The 19,938-nt window shown below is 42.6% G+C and overlaps 1 protein-coding gene and 3 non-coding genes across 6 annotated transcripts in view; 2 read left to right on the top strand and 2 right to left on the bottom strand.

The window, feature by feature from the left end:
* LOC109639088 (contactin-associated protein-like 4) overlaps nucleotides 1–19,938 on the top strand; it is a 71,937-nt gene that overhangs the window by 36,785 nt on the left and 15,214 nt on the right. For all 3 annotated transcript variants that reach the window (XM_069510811.1, XM_020102372.2, XM_069510810.1), the window contains exons 6-16: nucleotides 4,501–4,676; nucleotides 4,773–4,919; nucleotides 7,127–7,394; nucleotides 7,560–7,709; nucleotides 8,664–8,835; nucleotides 12,669–12,775; nucleotides 13,894–14,013; nucleotides 14,452–14,652; nucleotides 16,531–16,693; nucleotides 18,228–18,355; nucleotides 18,928–19,098. In XM_069510811.1, coding sequence (XP_069366912.1) covers nucleotides 4,501–4,676; nucleotides 4,773–4,919; nucleotides 7,127–7,394; nucleotides 7,560–7,709; nucleotides 8,664–8,835; nucleotides 12,669–12,775; nucleotides 13,894–14,013; nucleotides 14,452–14,652; nucleotides 16,531–16,693; nucleotides 18,228–18,355; nucleotides 18,928–19,098 — 1,803 coding nt within the window. The remainder of the gene's footprint in view (nucleotides 1–4,500; nucleotides 4,677–4,772; nucleotides 4,920–7,126; nucleotides 7,395–7,559; nucleotides 7,710–8,663; nucleotides 8,836–12,668; nucleotides 12,776–13,893; nucleotides 14,014–14,451; nucleotides 14,653–16,530; nucleotides 16,694–18,227; nucleotides 18,356–18,927; nucleotides 19,099–19,938) is intronic.
* trnal-caa (transfer RNA leucine (anticodon CAA)) lies at nucleotides 5,902–5,984 on the top strand. Its single transcript has one exon. It is a non-coding gene; the product is annotated as a tRNA-Leu (tRNA).
* On the bottom strand, nucleotides 9,125–9,207 carry trnal-caa (transfer RNA leucine (anticodon CAA)). Its single transcript has one exon. It is a non-coding gene; the product is annotated as a tRNA-Leu (tRNA).
* Nucleotides 10,064–10,146, bottom strand: trnal-uaa (transfer RNA leucine (anticodon UAA)). The gene has a single exon. It is a non-coding gene; the product is annotated as a tRNA-Leu (tRNA).

Genomic DNA, 19,938 nt, shown 5'->3' on the forward strand with positions numbered 1-19,938 from the left:
TCCGGGTTAGGTTTAGATCACAGCTAGCTAGTCGATCGGTTTTTCCTTCCGCTGTTTGAATTTACTGCGTGTTTGCCAAAGCTCTTACATTAAGGCCCACAGTGGAACACAGCGACCTCAGAGTATTATAGGAGAAGAAATGGTAACGAAGATAACAACTCCCATGATCCCAAGCTGCGTCGCGATGTCGTCAAACTAGGTTAGTTATGGAATGTGATCACGGTGTGAGAGAGAGTTCACATCTGAACTGAGAGTGGTCGGATCACTCAGGACGTTAAAACCAGCATCCTTCATCTCCCATCATCAGTTAGTCTTTCATACGTCTCTTTTACTTTCTCTCCATCGTTCCCTCTATCCCCGTCTCTTCTCACGGGAGTTACACTGAAAAAATAAATGATAGCACATCTTTAAAGAAATAAATAGTTTAAAGAGATGTTTTGACATTTCAAGTCAGCTATTTCCTTGAACACAGTCATTGAAAAAAATGCGCATCACCTTTAAAAAGAACTCCGACACTTCGGGAACGTCTGTATCACTGTAATTATGTGGATCACCTTCACGAACCGTCTCCTTAAGTCGACAGACCGTCTTAATAAAACACATTTACCACCTGTGCTTCGAGTGAAAACTGACGTGAAGACATTTCCACCTTAAAGGCTGTATCAACTTTTAAAAAAAAAAAAACAGCGTCAGTCATCGGAAAGAGAGGCTGCAGCTCGGAGAGAGAAAATTAAAACCATCCATTGAAGTGATGGAGGAGAGACTGAGAGGAGCTGCGCTGCTGCAGCTCCGACAGATCAACACTGAAAACAACAAGCTTGATTTCCTCCTCTTCTCTTTCATCTTCCTCTCTCTTCCTCGCGCCCCCTCTTTGTTTCCTCCACGACTGGTTGCTCTTCTGCTTTTTCACCCGTTCTGTTCTAATTAGTGTTTGTTTGTCTTGGTTTGTCTCCTCAGATCTTCCATTCCTTTGTTTTTTTTTTTTTACAAACCAGAAGTAGAGATTTTCTTTCATTTCTTCATATTTTTGTCTCCTCTCTTAACAATCTCTCTGTCCCTGACACACACAAACCCCTTTTGATACCCCCCCCCCCCCCCACACACACACACAATCCTTAGTTGTGTTGTCCTCGTTGTTTTGTACATCTCTCGGCCATAATCCTCTGTTTTTACTCCAGTGTCCTTCATCTCGTCTCCTATTGTCGACTTAATGTGCTCTGTCTCTTTCTGTGTGTAGTTTTGTAGGCTACAGATTGTGTAATCGAGGTCATCTGCTGTGTTCGTCGACCCTGAGCTCATACACGGCCAGCTCTGCTCTGCAAACACCAACAGATCCAGGTCTAACCCCCCCACCGCTCCTTCCCTGGGCAGAGCTAGTTCCCTATATGAGGCAACTCTGAGTAACAGAGCTGCAACACTGTCCTGGAAAATAAAGACTGAAATACTACAAATTAGACGTCCCATTCACTGGTATCTAAATGATGCTAAACTAAACTTTTTCTTGTGATGTAAAGTTGAATTTGGTCAAACTTCTCACACGTTATCATGCGATTTGAGAATAATGATTGGACACTGGCAGAACACAGAAGATTTAAAAGGATTTGATACGAAACCGGGGCACTCTGACACTTCATACTCTAAAATTAAATTGAATGGGTTCTTCCTCGGGTCAGTCCACATCCTTTCAAAAAAATTTGATTTTCCCCTTTGAATCCTCCACCAATGTTTGTCCAGTCAACCGTCCTCTCTACATGGAGCAGACACTTTAATTGTAGCCAGTGTAGATAACTACAGAATTTCAAATTACAAATGAGTGTGTTTTTAATTTGCAGACTATGTGTGCCGCTGCTGATAAACAAAAATGGGTTTGAGTCTATTAAGAATTAGAAATGGACATCGAGGCTGGTTATATAATCAGTTTGCGTGTGAACTCAGTGCAACACCCACTACTGTGGTAGAAAGCGACTGATGTGAAAACACAAAAGGAAACTTGTGAGGCAGCAGAACTTCAAACAACCTCTTCACTCTGTGACCCAGGTTCCGAATCATTCCAGAGCTCCTGCTTCGTGCTGAGAACGTGACAGACACAGAGCTTCAGGAGAGCGACTCGCTGAAACAATTATACCGGCCTGGTTTCTAATTAGACCTGTGAGCGACTTTCTCCGTAATCAGATTCTGAGCAGACATAATAGAGCGGCAGACGAGATATGATGAGGTGATGCCGTGTCGAGGACATGAGGAGAATGTAACATTCTCTTAAAGAGAAAAAACACCTGGATTTCACATGGAAACATTATAAATTGTGAAATAATAAGAGGCACCAATGACAGATGCTGAGAACAGAGATTTAATAGAAAAGTCTAAAGAAATTATTATATTTTACAAAATTGAAATTGCAATCGTGACAATCCTGTTTTTTAAGCGTTTGTGGAATAAGAGAATAAGTTGAGCTGTGCTGAGCAAATTAAACAGAACACCTGCTGTGTCAATGATAAATGAAATAACTTTGTGCTCTGGATCAGAAGAAGCACGAGGTGAACGGACCTGTTATCAACTGTAAGAAATATTCATGGATAAAGGTCAGTGAAGGAAGGAGAGAATTTCATTTAAACTGAGACAAATCACACTCAATATCTTTTATTAAATCCCTTCAAAGTGTGTTTATTTCATGACTCTGGACACACACATGTGTAGTGGAGGTGAACGACAGCGAGGGAGACCTGAAATACTCTGATGCTCGTCTCTACCAGACTGAAAAATGACTTCACTGCCAAGAAGGGAGGAAACCGTGAGAGACAGAAAAACAGTGATGCTTCTATATATTAATATCAATAAAGACATCTTCTATTTGTTTACCCTCAGACCTCTCATATCGATTCCTATTTTCTCTTTCCAGTCAAGCAGTAATGAAATCATCCATCCAACGTGACGCTCACTCATAGAGTCCTCTCCGTCTCTTCCACCTCCATCAACATAATAAACGTTCCATTAATCAATGTCAGTAAAGTGATGTTTTGTATTTTTAAGTCTTGCCGTCGTTCCTCTCGTATTGATTCCACCTTCTCTTTCCATTTGTCCAGACTCTGATCATGTCAGTCATCATAATGAACGTGTTTCCTGAGGTTCGCATCTTAACTCTGTGTGTGTGAGGAGGAAATTATCTTTCTCCTCCACGTTGCCGCCAAACACTGAACATCATCTCACAAACTTGGCTGAAATATCAAAGATGCATTTGTCCATCATCCTCCAGACTGTCTCTGTTTGTCTCTCTGGAGCTGAGATTGTTTCTCCCTGAAGAATATGTGATACATTTTTAATGACTGACTGTATTCAGCTCTTTCTACTCTTCCCTCTCTCTCAGCAGAAACACAAAGTTTCTCTCCCAAGTACTTTGGGGGAATAGATCCACATATTTGGACCGACTGCCACTCATCTATCATTAATAATGTCTCGCTGTGCTTCTTCTGCACTTTTTCAGATTAGGCTTCATCACATATTTGTCTTCAGCTCTCGGTGCGAGTATGCAGATATGCAGTAGTTCCTAATGAGATGAGCGAGTGTGACCTATCTGTGCTCCTCTCAGTGGGAGCCTGAGAAAAGTGAAATATTTAGACACAGCGCGGAGGCTTGTGCGTTGCTGCTGTTACTCTGCTGTCGCTCCCTCGACACCGGGTCGTTCTGTGAGGAGGAAGCAGAGTCGCAGGTCAGACAATGAGAAGACAACAAACAACAAACTGTCTGGTCCCTTAACACGAGATAGAAAAGTGGAAAACAACCAAACAAAGTATATAACCAACTAAAACCACCACTTCACGATGAACGCCTCTGCAACCACTCAAGTTGTTGTTTAAATCCATGTCTATCTAGAATGACATTATATAGGTAGAATATATTTATTTATTTAATTCGATCTTAGCTTTTTTCAAATTTTTATTTGCATGGTTTCATTCGTCCATGTGTATTTACAATTCTGATTTGTTTGGCTCACAAGGCAAAAAACATCACATACACTTTTAGCTGTAATAGATTGTAATCATTTGATTCTCGAGTCCAAATGTACCAAATTTGAAGAAATTATCTAAAAGCTTTACTGAGGTGTCATCGTCACAAGGTTTACCTGCTGTTACATACATAATAAAGAGAAACCTCCATTTTAAAATCACAGACTAACACGGAAAAATAATAAATAAAAAGTTAAACAGTTTTGTTCCGTCCAGTTTCCCATCGAGCTCATTTTATTCACGTCGAGTTCAGACTTTGCAAATTAAACGGTGCTGATGTGTTGATTAAAACAGTCTGAGTCTGTCTCTGTAATTTACATTTCTCGTGATTAGTTTTCAATAAACTGCTCTCTTCTCTCCCGCCTCCTCCTCTTCTTCTGCCATCCATCCATCCTCTTTGTTTGTTATTCACTGATGTCTGATCTTTCTCTTCATTCATCCTCCTGTTTTTCACCTGTCCTCCTTTACACCCCCCCCCCCCCCCCCCCCCCCCCCCCAGGTGGGACTTCCTCTCCTGAACCCCGGCGTCTTGCCTCCCTCGGCAGCCTGTTAGACGATCAGCACTGGCATCATGTGGCAGTGGAGTGGCAAAGTGCTCACCTCAACCTCACTGTGGACAATCACAGTGAGAGGGTTCAAATCCCAGTGGAGTTCAGCCACTGGGACATCGAACAGGTGAGATACAGCACACTGTCCTCACACACCTATGGAAAACTGTTGTAGATAAACATTTACACTGCAGATATGTTTCATTTTCATGTCTCCGTACAGCTGAGCGTAGGAGCGGCCCTCAGCCTCGACTCTCAGAAACCACTCGTGTCCAAGGGGAACTTCCACGGCTGCCTGGAGAACCTGCTCTACAACAGCCTCAACTTGATAGAACGAGCCAAACACGACGACCAGCAGGTGACTGTCATGGTGAGTTCACCACTACAATATCATGATTGTTTGCTCTGTAATGTTGGACCTTGGTGTAGCGGTGCATTCCAGTGTTATGTATTTTATATAGCATCTTTATTTAAATGTTTTTGCAGTGAAGCTTAGTAACATCTCTCACTTTGTTTCCACTTTGCTCTTTGAGATCTAAGAGGTCAGAGCCGGGATGATCGTCAGCGTAATAACAGTACTGAAGATGAAAACAATTATCTTCAAAGGGTTGCAACAAAGAAGAAATACTTGTCTACATAAGTTTTTTTCTGTGGTACAGAAAGTTGTTTTCAACTTCTGCAGAGTGATGATGACAAATCTTGTGAATCATTTGGGGAAAAGCAAAAAGCTTTGATGTTCGGCTCCTCAGACTCTCTGGACCGAGCTTTTATGTCTGAGAGAGAATGGAGCATCAATAGCTGGAGCTGTGCCACCTAAAATATAGACCGCAGCCTCATAAAGCATTCTGTTTGGTGTGTTTATGTGACTTTCTTATTGCAAGACGTTCTAACTAACACCATGACACACAGTCACTGAAGCTTCTCCAGTGGTAACTGATGCATAAATAACTACACGTCACCATCTAAGAGCATAAGGTATTGTCTTTATCATCGTGTTCGCATCCTTGGACCATCACTGGGAAATCGTGTGTGTGGTCACCTGCTAACGAGCTGCTAATGAAGCTAATTGGCTCTTAACGAGGACAGTGTGTGATGAGAGGACAGATGATTCTTAATAGATGTTTTACATTAACGAGCTCAGTGCAGAGCAGCTCTGAACCATTTTTACCTGGAATGTCACTCAGTAGAGTTCATACCTCCGCCTAAGCACAACTGTCCCCTTTTAAAACCACATTTGAATTCACTGTGTCTGGAGTTTTATCTGGATCTGCACCTGATTTCACCCCCCGTTCGTTCCCCGAAATACGGCAGGTTCTTTTTTTTTTGAAGATGCATGAATTCTTATCAACATCACCAGGATGGCCGAGTGGTTAAGGCGTTGCACTCAAGATGCAATGGATTCAAGTCCTCGTGGGTTCAAATCCCACTCCTGGTATTATGCACTTCCCATACTTTGAACCCTTATCTAAAATTAGATTTCATGGTCATCAAGTGAAAAACTCGAAACTCCTGTCCCTCCCTCACATCACCATCTAAGTCTTCATCGAGATGCAGGTTCACATCCTTGGACCATCACTGGGTAATCATGTGTGGTCATCTGCTAATGAGCTGCTGATATGGTTAACGAAGCTAATCAGCTCTTAACAAGGACAGTGTGTGATGAGAGGAAAGTAGATGATTATTAGGGTTTCAGCAACGCTTCCTTTTTCCATGTCATTAGGGCCTTGAGAGAAGTTGAGTGAGCTCAGTGCAGAGCAGCTCTGAGCCATTTCTAACAAATGATCAGTCATCGCAGTTAAGAACCAGAGAGCTGAGAAGCCAGAACCGCTGGTAAAAGATGTTCAGTCACATGCCTGTCTGAAGCTCTAATGGAAACTGTTTTACAAGAACGCTGCAGCTCTTAAGGTTCCAGAGGATTAACACGCTTATAGTCCTTTTTAATAGAGACCCCTTTGACCATTCACAAAGGCCTGATAACAAAAGGAAGTAGAACCTGATGGTGTGTGTGGAGGATTTTGGATGTGTGTGATCGAATGTTTTTTTGGGGGGGGGGATTTTATAGCTCCCTTTTTACTTTATACTTTGCAGTACTGCTGCATCCTCCACCATGTACTTTCATATATCACTTTAACAGCTCTACAAAGGGCTTTTAGATGTCATCTGTGTTTCAGGAGCATTATAAAGATAGCAGGCTGATATTCCCAGCAGAGAGCCGGCACTGTAATATATTACTGCTGCAGCTTCAGCAATGGACCCGGTGTCATTACCACCACTCAAAACAATGGACCGCAACGGAAATGTCTATATAGTCCTGTTCACATAAATATCCGCCCCTCCACTCCTCTGAGCCGGGTGACATTGGTCTTCTCAGTTTGAATTCGTGGCTTTTATTCTCAAGGAGACTTGCTGATGAGATCATGGTGACATGAGGTCGCATCCACACGCCCTCTGCGACTGATTAATATTCATGTTTTATGTTGCTTTAACTCTTTAGTCATAATTTTTCCTGTCGCAGGTCCTCTCACTCCTCTCACTCCTCTCACTCCTCTCACTCCTCTCTGCATCTCTCCATCTCAGGGCAATGTGACCTTTTCTTGTGCTGAGCCAGTTTCCGTCTCCGTGACGTTTCCCGGCCCCCAGAGCTTCCTCCAGTTGCCGGGGGCAATGGCATCCGCTTTAGGAGGCGTGTCCGTGGGGTTCCAGTTCAGGACGTGGAACAAGGCGGGGCTTCTGCTCACCTTTGAACTCCCTCACGAAGGAGGAGTGGTCTGGCTGCACCTGAGTGACGCCAGACTGCGGCTGCAGGTCCAGAAGGCTGGCAGGGCGCTGCTGGAGCTCAGTGCAGGTCAGTCTAACAACTTAGAAACTGAAACTCATCTCAGTGTCTTGAAAGTAAAACAACATTTAAAAGCAAATCTGCATTAAGTACGATCAATATGTCTGCTTTAAAAAATACTTCATGAATGAGTAATGTCAGTAATATATTGTAATATTTCTGGACGTCCCTCAGGTTCGGCTCTGAACGATGGTCAGTGGCATTCAGTGGATTTAACCTCAGGACGAGGACGTCTGACCGTCACTGTGGATGACGGAGAAGGAGGTGTTGCTCACGCCAGCCCCTCATTTCCTGTCAGCGTAAGACATCAACTCTTCTTTGGTGGTAAGAGCTGAAGATCTCTGCTTTGGACGACTGACTCTTGTGGTTTAAATGAGCCTTGTTGTCTTGTGCCCCCCCCCCCCCCCCCTGCTTTTTCTTCTTGAGTCTCCTCTCTCTTTGTTTTCTCTCCACTCTGCAGTTTTTCAATCTGGGGCTGTTCTTTTACTGCTGGAGGCTCTTTGTCATCCGGCATGTTCACACTTACACAAATGCACACTCATGCTCTCCTCTTACACCGTTAAATCGACTACAAAGGGATTTGATCAAGGTCTGACCTACATTTTCATGATTCCAGACACTTGAAAAAACACAATCCATCACTGCTCAGCTCTCTGTGCAGTAAAACACATTTACTACAGTTTCACATCCATACTACTCTTTTATTCATTCACCATAGACTGTGAATAAAGATGGACGACACAGCTCCACTTCCTCACTCTATCCAGAAATCAAGACAAAATATCTCATACACGAACGCTTGCGTCAATGAGTCCATGTAGTGGCGATAAGGAAATGGAGCCCCAGTACCGAGGTTTCACCATTCACATGCACACGTTTTTATAGCATGAAATAACTAATTAAACAAAGATTGAATAAACATCAGTTTGATGACATCTTCTTAAAAAGACGTGTGTTTGGTCCATGTCCCATCTGCTAACATGGAGGAGGCCTCAGATGCTGCATCATCAGTGTATGAATGTGAAAGCACTTTGAGGGCTCCACAGACTACACAGCTCTGGAAAAATGCATCATCCATTTGTGTCAATAATAAATTTAAATGAATTGTGGTTTTTGAAGCATTAAGTTGAAACTAAGAATTTTGTCTTCAGCTTCTTGTACCATAATCTATTTTGAGTAAATTGCTGTTGGCTTCTCTTTGATTGGATCGTTGCTGTGATGTCACTGTCCTCACTGTTGTCCCCTTATCTGTCTTGCTCTTCATCCGACCTCATCCAGGTTGTCCCGCTGACGACGACAATCAGGAGTGTAGAAACCCCTTCGACATCTTCCAGGGCTGCATGCGCCTCCTCTCTGTGGACAACCTGCCAGTGGACCTGATCCTGGTGCAGCAAAGACTGCTGGGAAACTACAGCCACTTGCAGATCGACATGTGCGGCATCATCGACAGGTCAGAATCACAAAAACTAGTCGTCTACCATTAAACCAATCGCCATCTCTGCTGATGTGACCTCAAGCCAAATTCCTCTGCTAATCATTTTCATTAAAGGCCCGGTAAAAGGTTAAAGGTCAAACATCTGACCTCACAAGGTAAGAAGATGTTTTTCTGTTTTACTTTCTTTGACACTGTCAAAGTACAGGCCTTGATGGATATATCCATTTTTCTGGTTGCCTTTTTTGTGTATTTGTTGGACATGAGGCCAAAGTATATTAGCTCCTTGCCTTTTAAAGTTAATTCATACCAGGAGTGGGATTTGAACCCACGAGGACTTCTGTCCATTGCATCTTGAGTGCAACGCCTTAACCACTCGGCCATCCTGATGATTTCATTTAATCAGCTGGTTGTCATTCGAACAACCACTTGGGTTGTTGTACTGCTGCCAGGAATTCTCGTTGGGGTAGTTAACGAGCCCACGACTTTTTGGGACACAGATACTGTGTAACATTGGTCCATCCTGGTGACATGGTTGTAATATTCCACATACAGGAACATTTTCAACAATTATAAGCTCTCCCTTTCGGAAACAACCAGCAGTCACACTCTTATACACATACATGTGAACATGGCTGCACAAAGCTGCCACACAGTCTCACCAGAGAGGGAGAATTTGCCTCAGTGGGTTTAATTAAATATCTTCCTGGTTCATCTTTTATCAGATTATTATTCAGCAGAATTCAGCTCCTGCACAGATCTGACGACTCACGGGAGCAGGATAAGAAAAAAATCACAGCTTTCACTGTGCTGTAATTAGATTTAGGGATCATGGGATATAAAGTTTAAAGGAAGATGGAGTTATAGTCTTAGCTTCCATATGCTTTTCTTTCCTTTGAGTAGGCGTGTACATCTGTGTGGGTGTGCAGGCTGAACGCATTGAGACCTAAAAACATTCTGAAACTTCAGTCTGCATTCAGTGTCCAAGCACTTTGGTCAAAAAGTCAACTTGCGCCATTTCCAGAAAATTATGTTTCCTCTGCAACGACAGATAGAAACATCTTTCTTCTTCTACTGCCTGGAAGCTCATCTATTCAACGAACACAGTTTGTCTAACAGCAAAACTGTCACAGAGAGGGAGAGAGAGAGAGACGTGTCATCGCAGCCCAACCTAACTTAAAGCCTTCCAGGGTGAATCTGGAAGCCTGTTAGAGCCTGAGGATTAAATACTGAAGGTAAAACAAGATACCAGGAGTGGGGGTCGAACCCACGCGGGCATTTGCCCATTGGATCTTAAGTCCAACGCCTTAACCTCTCGGCCATCCTGGTATTGAGAGTTACATCTTACTCTGCAATTCATCAATCCACAATAAAGACCTACAGAAATACAAATATTCTATAAACAGACATTAGACATTTGCTGTATAAAACACTACTGACACAGAATTTGATTGTCTGTCTATAGCCGAGTCACACAAACACTAAATATAGAAAACAAAAGAGTGGAGAAGTGAGGTAACGTGAATGTGAGTTCAGTGCTTCATGTGCGAGGCTCCTGCTCTTAGATTAAAGCCGTGTGGAGATGTAGAGGTTGAACTCACACTGTCGCAGGCTGACAAGCTGCTGAGTCATGGCTTTTATCTCAATAAAAGGAAGACTGCATATTCTGTACAGTCATCTTTTTTTTTTACTCAGTGTTACTGCCTGAGTTTGGGCAAAACATTCGCTCACTCACTGTCACATGTGTTTAAATGAGACATTTTCTCTATGTGTACGTCTGTGTGGTTATCAGAACATTACAGTATAGATGTATAGTTGCCTCCAGTCTCATCGGTGGAGCTTTTGTTTGTGAGATAATTAATTGTACAACTCGATTCTTTACCGTATTCTCCGACTGCTACCAAAGTGTCGAGATTGTCTTCTCCCTGCTGCACATGCTTGCTCTCTAATAAACCACTCAGTATTTATTGAAAAAGAAATCACTTTTTTATTGGCTTTCATGAATCTCCCACAGTGGCCGTGCAGTGGACCTATCGGGGATTGGAGTCACAGTCGTACATGTGTATCTGACAGCGGGGTGCGAGCACGCTGAGGCGGATAAATAGATGCTCGTGAATTTGAATGCGTATTCTCAATTAATTTTTCATTTCATAGGCATTTTCCCTTGGTTCCCTCTGACCCTGGCGCCTCTGTTTTCCTATATGCATGTGCATTATACATGTGCATTAGAACACAACGTCTTGTGCTCTCTCTCTGTCACAGTTTACTGATTTCATTTCCACAGTCAACATAATGTCTCATGTGTTTTCATAATCCATACACCTCCCTCTCTCCGTTCCCTCCCGCCTCCTGTAAACAGGAGTGATGTCATGGCGGTCACGGCAGTGCGATATTCAACTATAAATCAACTGTAAATTCACACGGAGAGATTCATTGTGAGCTGGATTCATTTAAAGAACTTCTTCAAACAGTCTGGCAGAAGTGAGGATCCTCTCTGTTCAGAAGAAAACTTCACCTTTTATGTGAAATGAAAGAAAAATCTAAAGAGAGAAATCTGTGAAGTAATGAAATTATTCTTTTCATCTCTCTGAGGGGGGGGAGAAAGGTATTCTTGTCATCTTTCATTTGAAAGGCAGAAAAATGTTTTTTTTTCCTCAAACCTACAACAACGTTATTTATTCACATCTTATCTTGTATTTAGCAGCATATTCAGTGGACGTTAAAGAGATGACCTTCAAGCGCCTCGGCTAACAAGCTTTTACATTATCAAATAACAATACTACAGAATATTAATATATGACAAACCTACACAAAGGTTTTTATTAATACACACAGCCAAGATAAAAACAGCAAAAATGCAGATAACTGGCACCAACAGTCCTCTTGAAATTCAGTCGATCCTTTAAGCGAAGCCAACAAACCGATGTAGATCAAGAAATCCTGATCTGCACTGTTGATTAAAAGTCAAATCATTTTTCTTCATCAAGAAAAAATCATGAAATATTAAAGAAAGCTTTGTTTTGTTTCATGGAATTCCATTAAGTCATTTTTGAATAAAGGCTCATTTATGTTGCCTTTACATCCGCTTCAAACTGTGTCACCTTCGCTGCTCAATTACATGCGTCATTCACTCTGGCATGACTGTGTGTGCGTGTGCGTGTGCGTGCGTGCATGTGTACCGAGGCAGCCTGTGGGAAGAGCAGTGAGGATCGTAGGGTGCAAGTGAATCTATGATGTAAGTCAGAGCAAGTCCATGTAGGGATTTAAAAGTAATTAGTGAAAGTTTAAAATCCGACAGGTAGCCAGTCAATGCAGCGTCAAGGACGCCAAGGATGTGAGTGATGTAATTCTGTCTCGTAAAATGTTACAAGTCTGGCAGCAGAGTTTTTAACAAGCTGAGGACGGGAGACGGCCTTTTGGCCGAGACCCGAACACAGAAAATTACAATAATCCAGACGAGACGAGATGAAAGTGCGGGGTGAAAATTAAAGCTGCATTTCATAAAAAGGCTGTTAAGTTTAATGAAGCAGTTTTTCTCCCTTTGAAGGGTTGAGAGTTTGAAAGGTGAGAGGTTTCCCCCGTGTTACTGGGGCAACAGCAAATAGATGAACATTATAATTAACAGAGGAAAGTTTGGGATTCTTTGTAAACAGCAGAAACAGTGACTCTCTCGTCAGCCACTTTTCTTTCTCATGTTCTAGTGTCACGACAAAGATTTAGCCAATTAATCAAATTTAATAACGCAACTAAGCAAGTTTGTTGACAGCAGGTCTATGAGAATTCCACAATGTCAAACTTTGACGACAATCTCTCCCCCTCTCTCCCTCTCTCCCTCCCTGTCTCTGTCTCAGGTGTTCTCCCAGTCGTTGTGAACATGGCGGCCACTGCAGTCAGTCCTGGACCATCTTCCACTGTAACTGCTCGGACAGCGGCTACAGCGGCGCGACCTGCCACAGCTGTAAGTCAGACAGACGTCACCACATGACCACGGAACACTAAGAGAGAGATATGAGCTCGAGACAGATGAAGAACGAGTCCACCGAGACACCGAGTGTCAGAATAAGTAATACTGTATAGTAAAGTAAAGTTTCAGCCATTAGCTATTGTTTCTATCCTGTAGTTCTAAAAGAGAATAGGTTAGAAAATAATATTTATTGTCTCTGTGACTTCGATGTTCTTAAAACCAAAACAATAAAAAACAGAACCCACTCAGACTTTAAAAAAAACCATAACCAACATTTAAATAGAATCTGTTATTCCTGAGTGATGTGATGGAGGTTAATGAGTCTGTCTGCCAAATGTGGAGTAAATAAATGGAAGTGTAACAGCGAGGTGAAACAGTGGGCGAGGTTTACTCGCTCTGTTCCAGTTGCCTTCGAGCTGAAACCTTGAGCCCTGCACACTTCACCTCTGCTCTGGTCTCATTTTTATTGCTGTAACCACACTGAGGCCATGTGGTGAATAAAAGGTCTTTAGCTGCGGAGAGGAGGAGAGATAAGCAGGTGAGCGGAGAGTGGGAACCTTAAGATATGGATTTGACTTATATGACTGCAGAGGAAGCACTGGTGTGTGTGTGTGTGGTTGTGTGCGTGTGTGTGAGTGTGAGTGTGTGTGTGTTTGGGACTGGAGGAGCAAGAGGAAGATTTGTCAAGAGCGCAGGCTTAATAAAAACGAAGGACGTGTCTTCACTTTATCCCACTAACCAGAAATGAAATCGAGATATCCTGGATACGAACATCGTTGTCCAATCATGACGTCTCAGCATGTTTTTATATCATCTTATCACTAATTAAAACCAATTTTACTGGAAACATGAACAACTTGAACAAACTTTGTATAAAAAACATATATTTACCGTCTACACAGGATCTGTCCCCGTCAGCTGGACCGATCTTTCTGTGACGCTGCTGTAAAAATAAAACCTGAGGATTTTCTCTGGTTGTGATTCAGCGGTGACACAGACAGAAACCCCCATAATCCTCCACTGTGCGATCATCCCCTCACAGCTCCTGCGTATCAGCCGATGTGTGTTTTGATGTTGACGTGATGCGTCTCGTTGTTGTTTTTTCCTCACAGCTGTGTACGAGCAGTCGTGCGAGGCGTACAAACACAACGGCAACACGTCGGGTCATTTCTACATCGACGTGGACGGCAGCGGATCAATCAAACCACAGCTGGTCTACTGCAACATGACAGGTGACTCTCTCTCTCTCTCTCTCTCTCTCTCTCTCCTTCATCCTCCCATCATCACTCAAAGTTCTGTACGACGAACATTTACATAATCGTAAATGATGACGCTCTGATCCATCTTATCCTCCACCCACCTTTTTTTTTTTTCTGTTCTCCTCCACCTCAGTGGCTCCGTCTTCTCACGTCTCAATTCTTCATGTCATTTGAATAATCATATAAATGTGAATTATGATGACACACATCCTCATTCCCTGTCTGCTGATCTTCTCTTTTCATCTCGTGTGAATTGTTTTCTCCTTTCTGCTCCTGTGGCGTCATCCAAGTGTCCAGAACCCCTGAAGTTCAAATTTCACAGGAAACTGTTTCATTTTCACCGAAAACACAAGTTCAATATTTAGAAAATGTACAGATTATTCATATCAGTCGTGTCGATCTATTCCCCAGAGGAAGACACATGGATGGTGATCCAACACAACAACACAGAGCTGACCAGAGTCCGACCCTCTCCAGACGAGAACCAGCATTTAGTCCACTTCGACTACTCGTCACACGAGGAGCAACTGTCGGCCGTCATCAGCCAATCACAGCACTGCGAACAGGAGCTGTCCTACCACTGCAGGAAGTCCCGCCTCCTGAACACCCCAGGTGAGGGACACGTTTGTTTTTTTTTAATGTTAAATCTGTTGGTCAATGTTTGGCTTCACACCTGAGATCTGGTTTGTTCTCAGCCAGACGAGATAAACGCAGCCAGCGAATGAGTTGTTTTATTCTTTATTGATTCATGTTGTCAGTCAGTGCCTGTGAAAACATGCGCAGAATAAAAAACACCCTGAAACTCCGATGAATTTAAATCCTCCTCTCTGCTGGAGTCAAAGTTAGACTTTTTATATACGAGTTTGTAATTATACTTAACAATTCAAAAGCAGATCTCACTTTTCAATCTAATCTAAACTTAATCCTATTAATCTTTTAATCTTTTATAATCTTATCTCAGAGAAACAGCCCTGCAGCATTTCATTTCTGCCCCTGTTCCTTAAAGCCCCTCAAGTGTCCACTTAACATAGGAAAATACTAACACGAGCGTGTTCTTGATTGACTTGTTGGATGAAATAAAAGTTGATGAAAGTTTGGTTCTTCTCAGTCAAAAGGAATAAAATCAGTTCTCCCTGTGCCTCAAACTTTCACTCAGGATTCTGACGAATCAGTTGTTAAGGATTTGTTTGATTCCTCCTCTTTCTGGAACGATTGTTGAGTGTTTTCTTGTCTTTATTGAGCTTTTATCGAATCACAGGTGTTGAGGAAATCATTTTGATCCGCAAGTTGCATTGAATTTTCCTCGGTAGCAGTGAAGTTTCTAACTCGTGTATATGAGAGATGCATGAGAGATAAAACAATCTTTTTAGTTTGAGGGGGGAGGGGGAGGGGGTATAGAATGATGGATGAAAGTGGTGAAAGTGTCAGGAAAGGTAGAATGGGTAGAAATATATAGAATTTCCATTATAAACTCTGTTGCTCTGTGAGAAAATAAAGAAGCGCTGAGTCAACAGAGACCTTTCCAATCACCTTTTCTCCATCCTCTTCATGCACACACACACACAGACACACACACACACACACAGAGCATGTGAAATACATTTTCCGACTACACACCATCATCGCCCTCCAACCAAAATAATATATTCAGTGTTCGGGGTAGGAGCTGGAAAACATCCCTCTACTTCACTGGATTCATCTTGGGAGGTTGAGGGGACTTTCTACAGCTCTCAGATATTGTCTTGCCGCCCCAGTTTCCCTCGGGGCCACGGCATAAAGTTTTACCATAGAGATACAACTTTTACAATTTTATGTACCGTGAGCATCCAAGTCGATTATGAGCCAATGCAAGAGGCTGCAGTTCTGTGGTCTCACAGAGTGTGGACCATTAAAAAAATGATCTGCATCCATCATAACTTTTTGCTGCTCTGCTTTTATTTTATTTTATTTTCTTCTTTTTTTTTTTTTTTTTACAACCTCATTTTTTTTCCAGTTAAGCGAACAGTTGTAGATGCAGCAGTTAAGAAACAGAGAAACTGGGAATGTTTGTCCTGCAGGAATATTTAATAATCCAGAAAGAGCTGAAGATGTGGTTTAGGTCAGTTTGACAGAGCTTTCGACCCTGGATTTTAGGCTCAACTCTAAAGGAAACAATGAGACGTCTCTTGACAGAACACACTGCATGACAATATATATGTAGGAGTGTTATAATAAGCTCAGGTTATATCTGCCGCAGACATAACGACAGATGTAACAGATTTTTGATCTATTGTCGAGATGCAGGACCGCACACTTTGTTTCCCGAAACAGGATCTCACAGAACTTCAGTTATCAACCGGCCCTCGCCGTCCTTTGTTCGACTCGATCAGTCCCAGATTCCCCTCGATTCCCTCCAGGTCGCAGCAGCATGAACAAGATAAAAGGTTTTCTGAGGTTAAACTTGTTCAACGTGTACAAAGAAGTGAGTCTTTGCTTGTGTGTGTGTTTCAGAGGGCTCTCCGTTCAGCTGGTGGCTCGGCGGTCCCGGCTCCGGTCTTCTCCAGGCATACTGGGGCGGAGCTCAACCAGGCAGCCAGCAGTGCGCCTGCGGCCTGCAGGGCGACTGTGTGGACCCCCAACACTACTGCAACTGTGACGCCGACCGCCTGGAGTGGTACGGCCCTTTATAAATGACCACGCATTCATGCTCGTATGTTACTTCAATGTATTCAGGTAGATTAGAGAAACTGCTTCACCTCACAGCACAGTCGTCTTTCACCCTCTGTTTTTACTCATTTTTTGTTTATTTGTATTTAGCTGCAGCGTTTTCACAGAGAATTAATGAAACTTTGATGCAGAGGCTGAATATGATAAATAATAATAAATAAACTGCAGTAATAAATGCAGCAGCGACAGAAGAGAAACAAACGACAGACGATTGCTGCTGAAAACAAGCAGATGAGTTTAATGACGTTTTCACACCTGAGAGTCTGAACCAAGTGTTTGTTCCACATCTTCATGTGATCTGGTCAGTTTTGGTTTTCACTTTGTAATTTAGGGAGCGCACTAAAAAAGATTTAGGCTGCGTCGACCTACACTTGACATTCATCGGGCGACTGACGTCAGTGTCTGGTCAGCTCGGTTACTGGATTGACTACAAACAATCCTGTAACTCTTTTTTTTCACACTCTCTCAACTCCTTCGGTCTGAAACTATCCATGGGTCAGTTTGAGCCGGATGTGCCCGTAAAGTAAAGCTCCTGACTCAGGGTCGTTCTGTGGAGCTGTAGATTAAGTTGTGTCAAATAAATCTCTTTTTACTTTCAGATGCACAAACTAATAAAACGAGGAGGAACATTCTTTCCACATTCACCTGTGGAGGAATGTTACAGTGACAGATTCACCTAATTATAAGAATTTATGTTGGTTGTCAAACCAATAAAAAGTTGTTTATACTAAAACTGAGTTATTCCCTTCTCCTCCTACTTCTGTCACTTCTTCTATATTTTCTCCTCTTTCATTTCATCTCTTACAATATTTCCTCTTTTAATATTTCTCCTTCTTTACACTTCCTCCTCTGTACTTTTTCATTCTTCTCCATCCTCCACTCTTACATGTCCTCGTATTCCTCCTCCTCCTCCTCCTCCTCCTCCTCCTCCTCCTCCTCCTCCTCCTCACCTTCTGCTTCATCCTCCTCTGCCTATGCCTCTTCTGTTTTCTGAATCTCTTTCTTCCTCATTTCTCCTTCTCCTTTCTCACCCTTCTTCTTCTTCTTACCTCTCCTTCCTCCTTCTCCTTTCTCACATTGCTCCCTCCGTCATCTTGTCTTCTCTTCACATCTCTTTCATTCTTCTCCTTCTCGTTTTCTTCTCCTTCCTCTTTTGTCCTTCATGATCTCTTTACCTTCTATTCTTTCTCCTCCTTTTCCTTATTTCTCTCTTCCCACTCTCTACTTCTTACCTTTCTTTATCATCACCTCATCTCCCTTTTTCCTCTCTTCAACCCCCCATCATCACCTCCTATTCCTCCTCCTCCTTCCGTCATCTCTTTTCTCTGTTGCCCCCTCTTTCTTGACCTTTTTCTGTCTTTTACTTTCTCCATCCTTTTTTTTTTTGTTTTGCTTTCTTTTCTCTCCATCTTCCTTATAACATCATCCCCTTGTTCTTCTCCTTCATCTCTTCCTCCCTCCTCCTCTTCCTCCTCCTGCAGGGCTGAAGACTCGGGCCTGATCACCCATAAGGAGAGTCTCCCAGTCAGGTCTCTGGCGCTGGGTGACATCCAGAGGGCGGGGTCAGAGGCGGCGTACAGGGTGGGACCGCTCCGTTGTCAAGGAGACAGTAAGTCCAGTTCTGGTTGCCATGGTTGCACTTAATACATAGAAACCTTTATGTGATGGAAAATACTTTGTCAACAAAAGCTCAAACCGACAAAACGTAGATTCACACTCAGCAGCAAATAAATAATAACTTGTTATTTCGGAGAAATAAATTCTCTCAGGTCTGTTGTTTAATTTTAACTTTAATTTCTTATTCCACCTGCGAATTACGTGATGAATGGATCCTTCTGGGGAGCTTATCTCCATATCTAGAGGCTTATTATCATCAGCAGAACTGTTTCTAATGCACATTTCCTTTTTAAGATTTCACACTGTAATACTTGCCTCTCATTAAATGCATTCACGCAAATCTGAGTGAATCAGATTTGCATGCTGCTTTTCCTTATTTCATTTAATTGTAATTACAGCCATTTATTTCTACCCAAGTAGATGGATAAATACATGTTTGTCATGATCAATCAAACAAGAGCCTTTAACAGAAATCATACCCTTGTGTACGCTCATTAGCTCAACACGTCGGCTCATTTGTTTCCTACGTGGTTCCCATTTTAATCTCTCGACTGTGTCTTTCAGAGAATTTCTGGAACGCTGCGTTTTTCGACAAGGAGACGTCGTACCTCCACTTTCCCACCTTCCACGGAGAGCTGAGCGCCGACATCTCCTTCCTGTTTAAAACCACGGCCTCCTCGGGTGTGTTCCTGGAAAACCTGGGCATCAAAGACTTCATCCGCATCGAGCTGAGGTGTAAGTGGCAGTCGAGGGTGACGATTTAATCTGGATTACTGTGAAACTCGGAGGTTTCAGACATAATCTGTATCAATCTGCTCTGCAGGGAGAATATTGTTTATTGTACTTTGGTTGAACTAAGTTGTCTTGACCTTCCTGACTCTGCTTTAAGTGCCACATAAAGTTTAACTGCACAGATCTGCACCTGACACCGAAACATTACCCAAATGTAACATCTCATTCAAAAGACACTTGGGGGGTTGTTTTTCATATCCACGGCCGTTCAGCTCTTTCGTACATTATGGAACCATCTAACCTCTAAACAGCTTCTCTCTGGCATGATGATTAATATAATTAATACAATTTACTCACTTTTCCCTGACCCATGCTTCGTCCTTCCGCCAATTTTCTATCTCATAGTTTTGTGTAATCCTGATAAAAATGCAGCGTTGGGCAGATTTTCTTACGTCTGTTCTTTGATCACAGACCAGAGGGAAAAGCTGGAAGTTTCTTGGTGTTTCCTTTTTATTTTGTCCAGTTTAAACAGCTCCTCACTGACAACAAGTAAAGAGAAGGAAACTTCCAGTAACATTACGAGCCTTAAACTCTTCTATTTCAGATGTTGCTCTCGCTCTGCTTCACCTCCTCGCTATCGTCCACGGTGTGTGTGTCATTTACAATATGACATCGGTAACCCAGAGGGCATTATTTGACTTTATTGGCTCCACAGTGTTGTGGCTGCGTAGGTGTTTACGTTTTGTTTTACATTTACATCCCTCTGTGCTGTGGTGTCATTTAAATTATGGAATAAATATCCCCCGGGCCGCTCTCTCTGTCTTTATGGTTTGGACTTTGATG

The sequence above is a fragment of the Paralichthys olivaceus genome, chromosome 16, assembly GCF_024713975.1.
Source record: "Paralichthys olivaceus isolate ysfri-2021 chromosome 16, ASM2471397v2, whole genome shotgun sequence".
In the NCBI taxonomy this organism is placed as follows: domain Eukaryota; kingdom Metazoa; phylum Chordata; class Actinopteri; order Pleuronectiformes; family Paralichthyidae; genus Paralichthys; species Paralichthys olivaceus.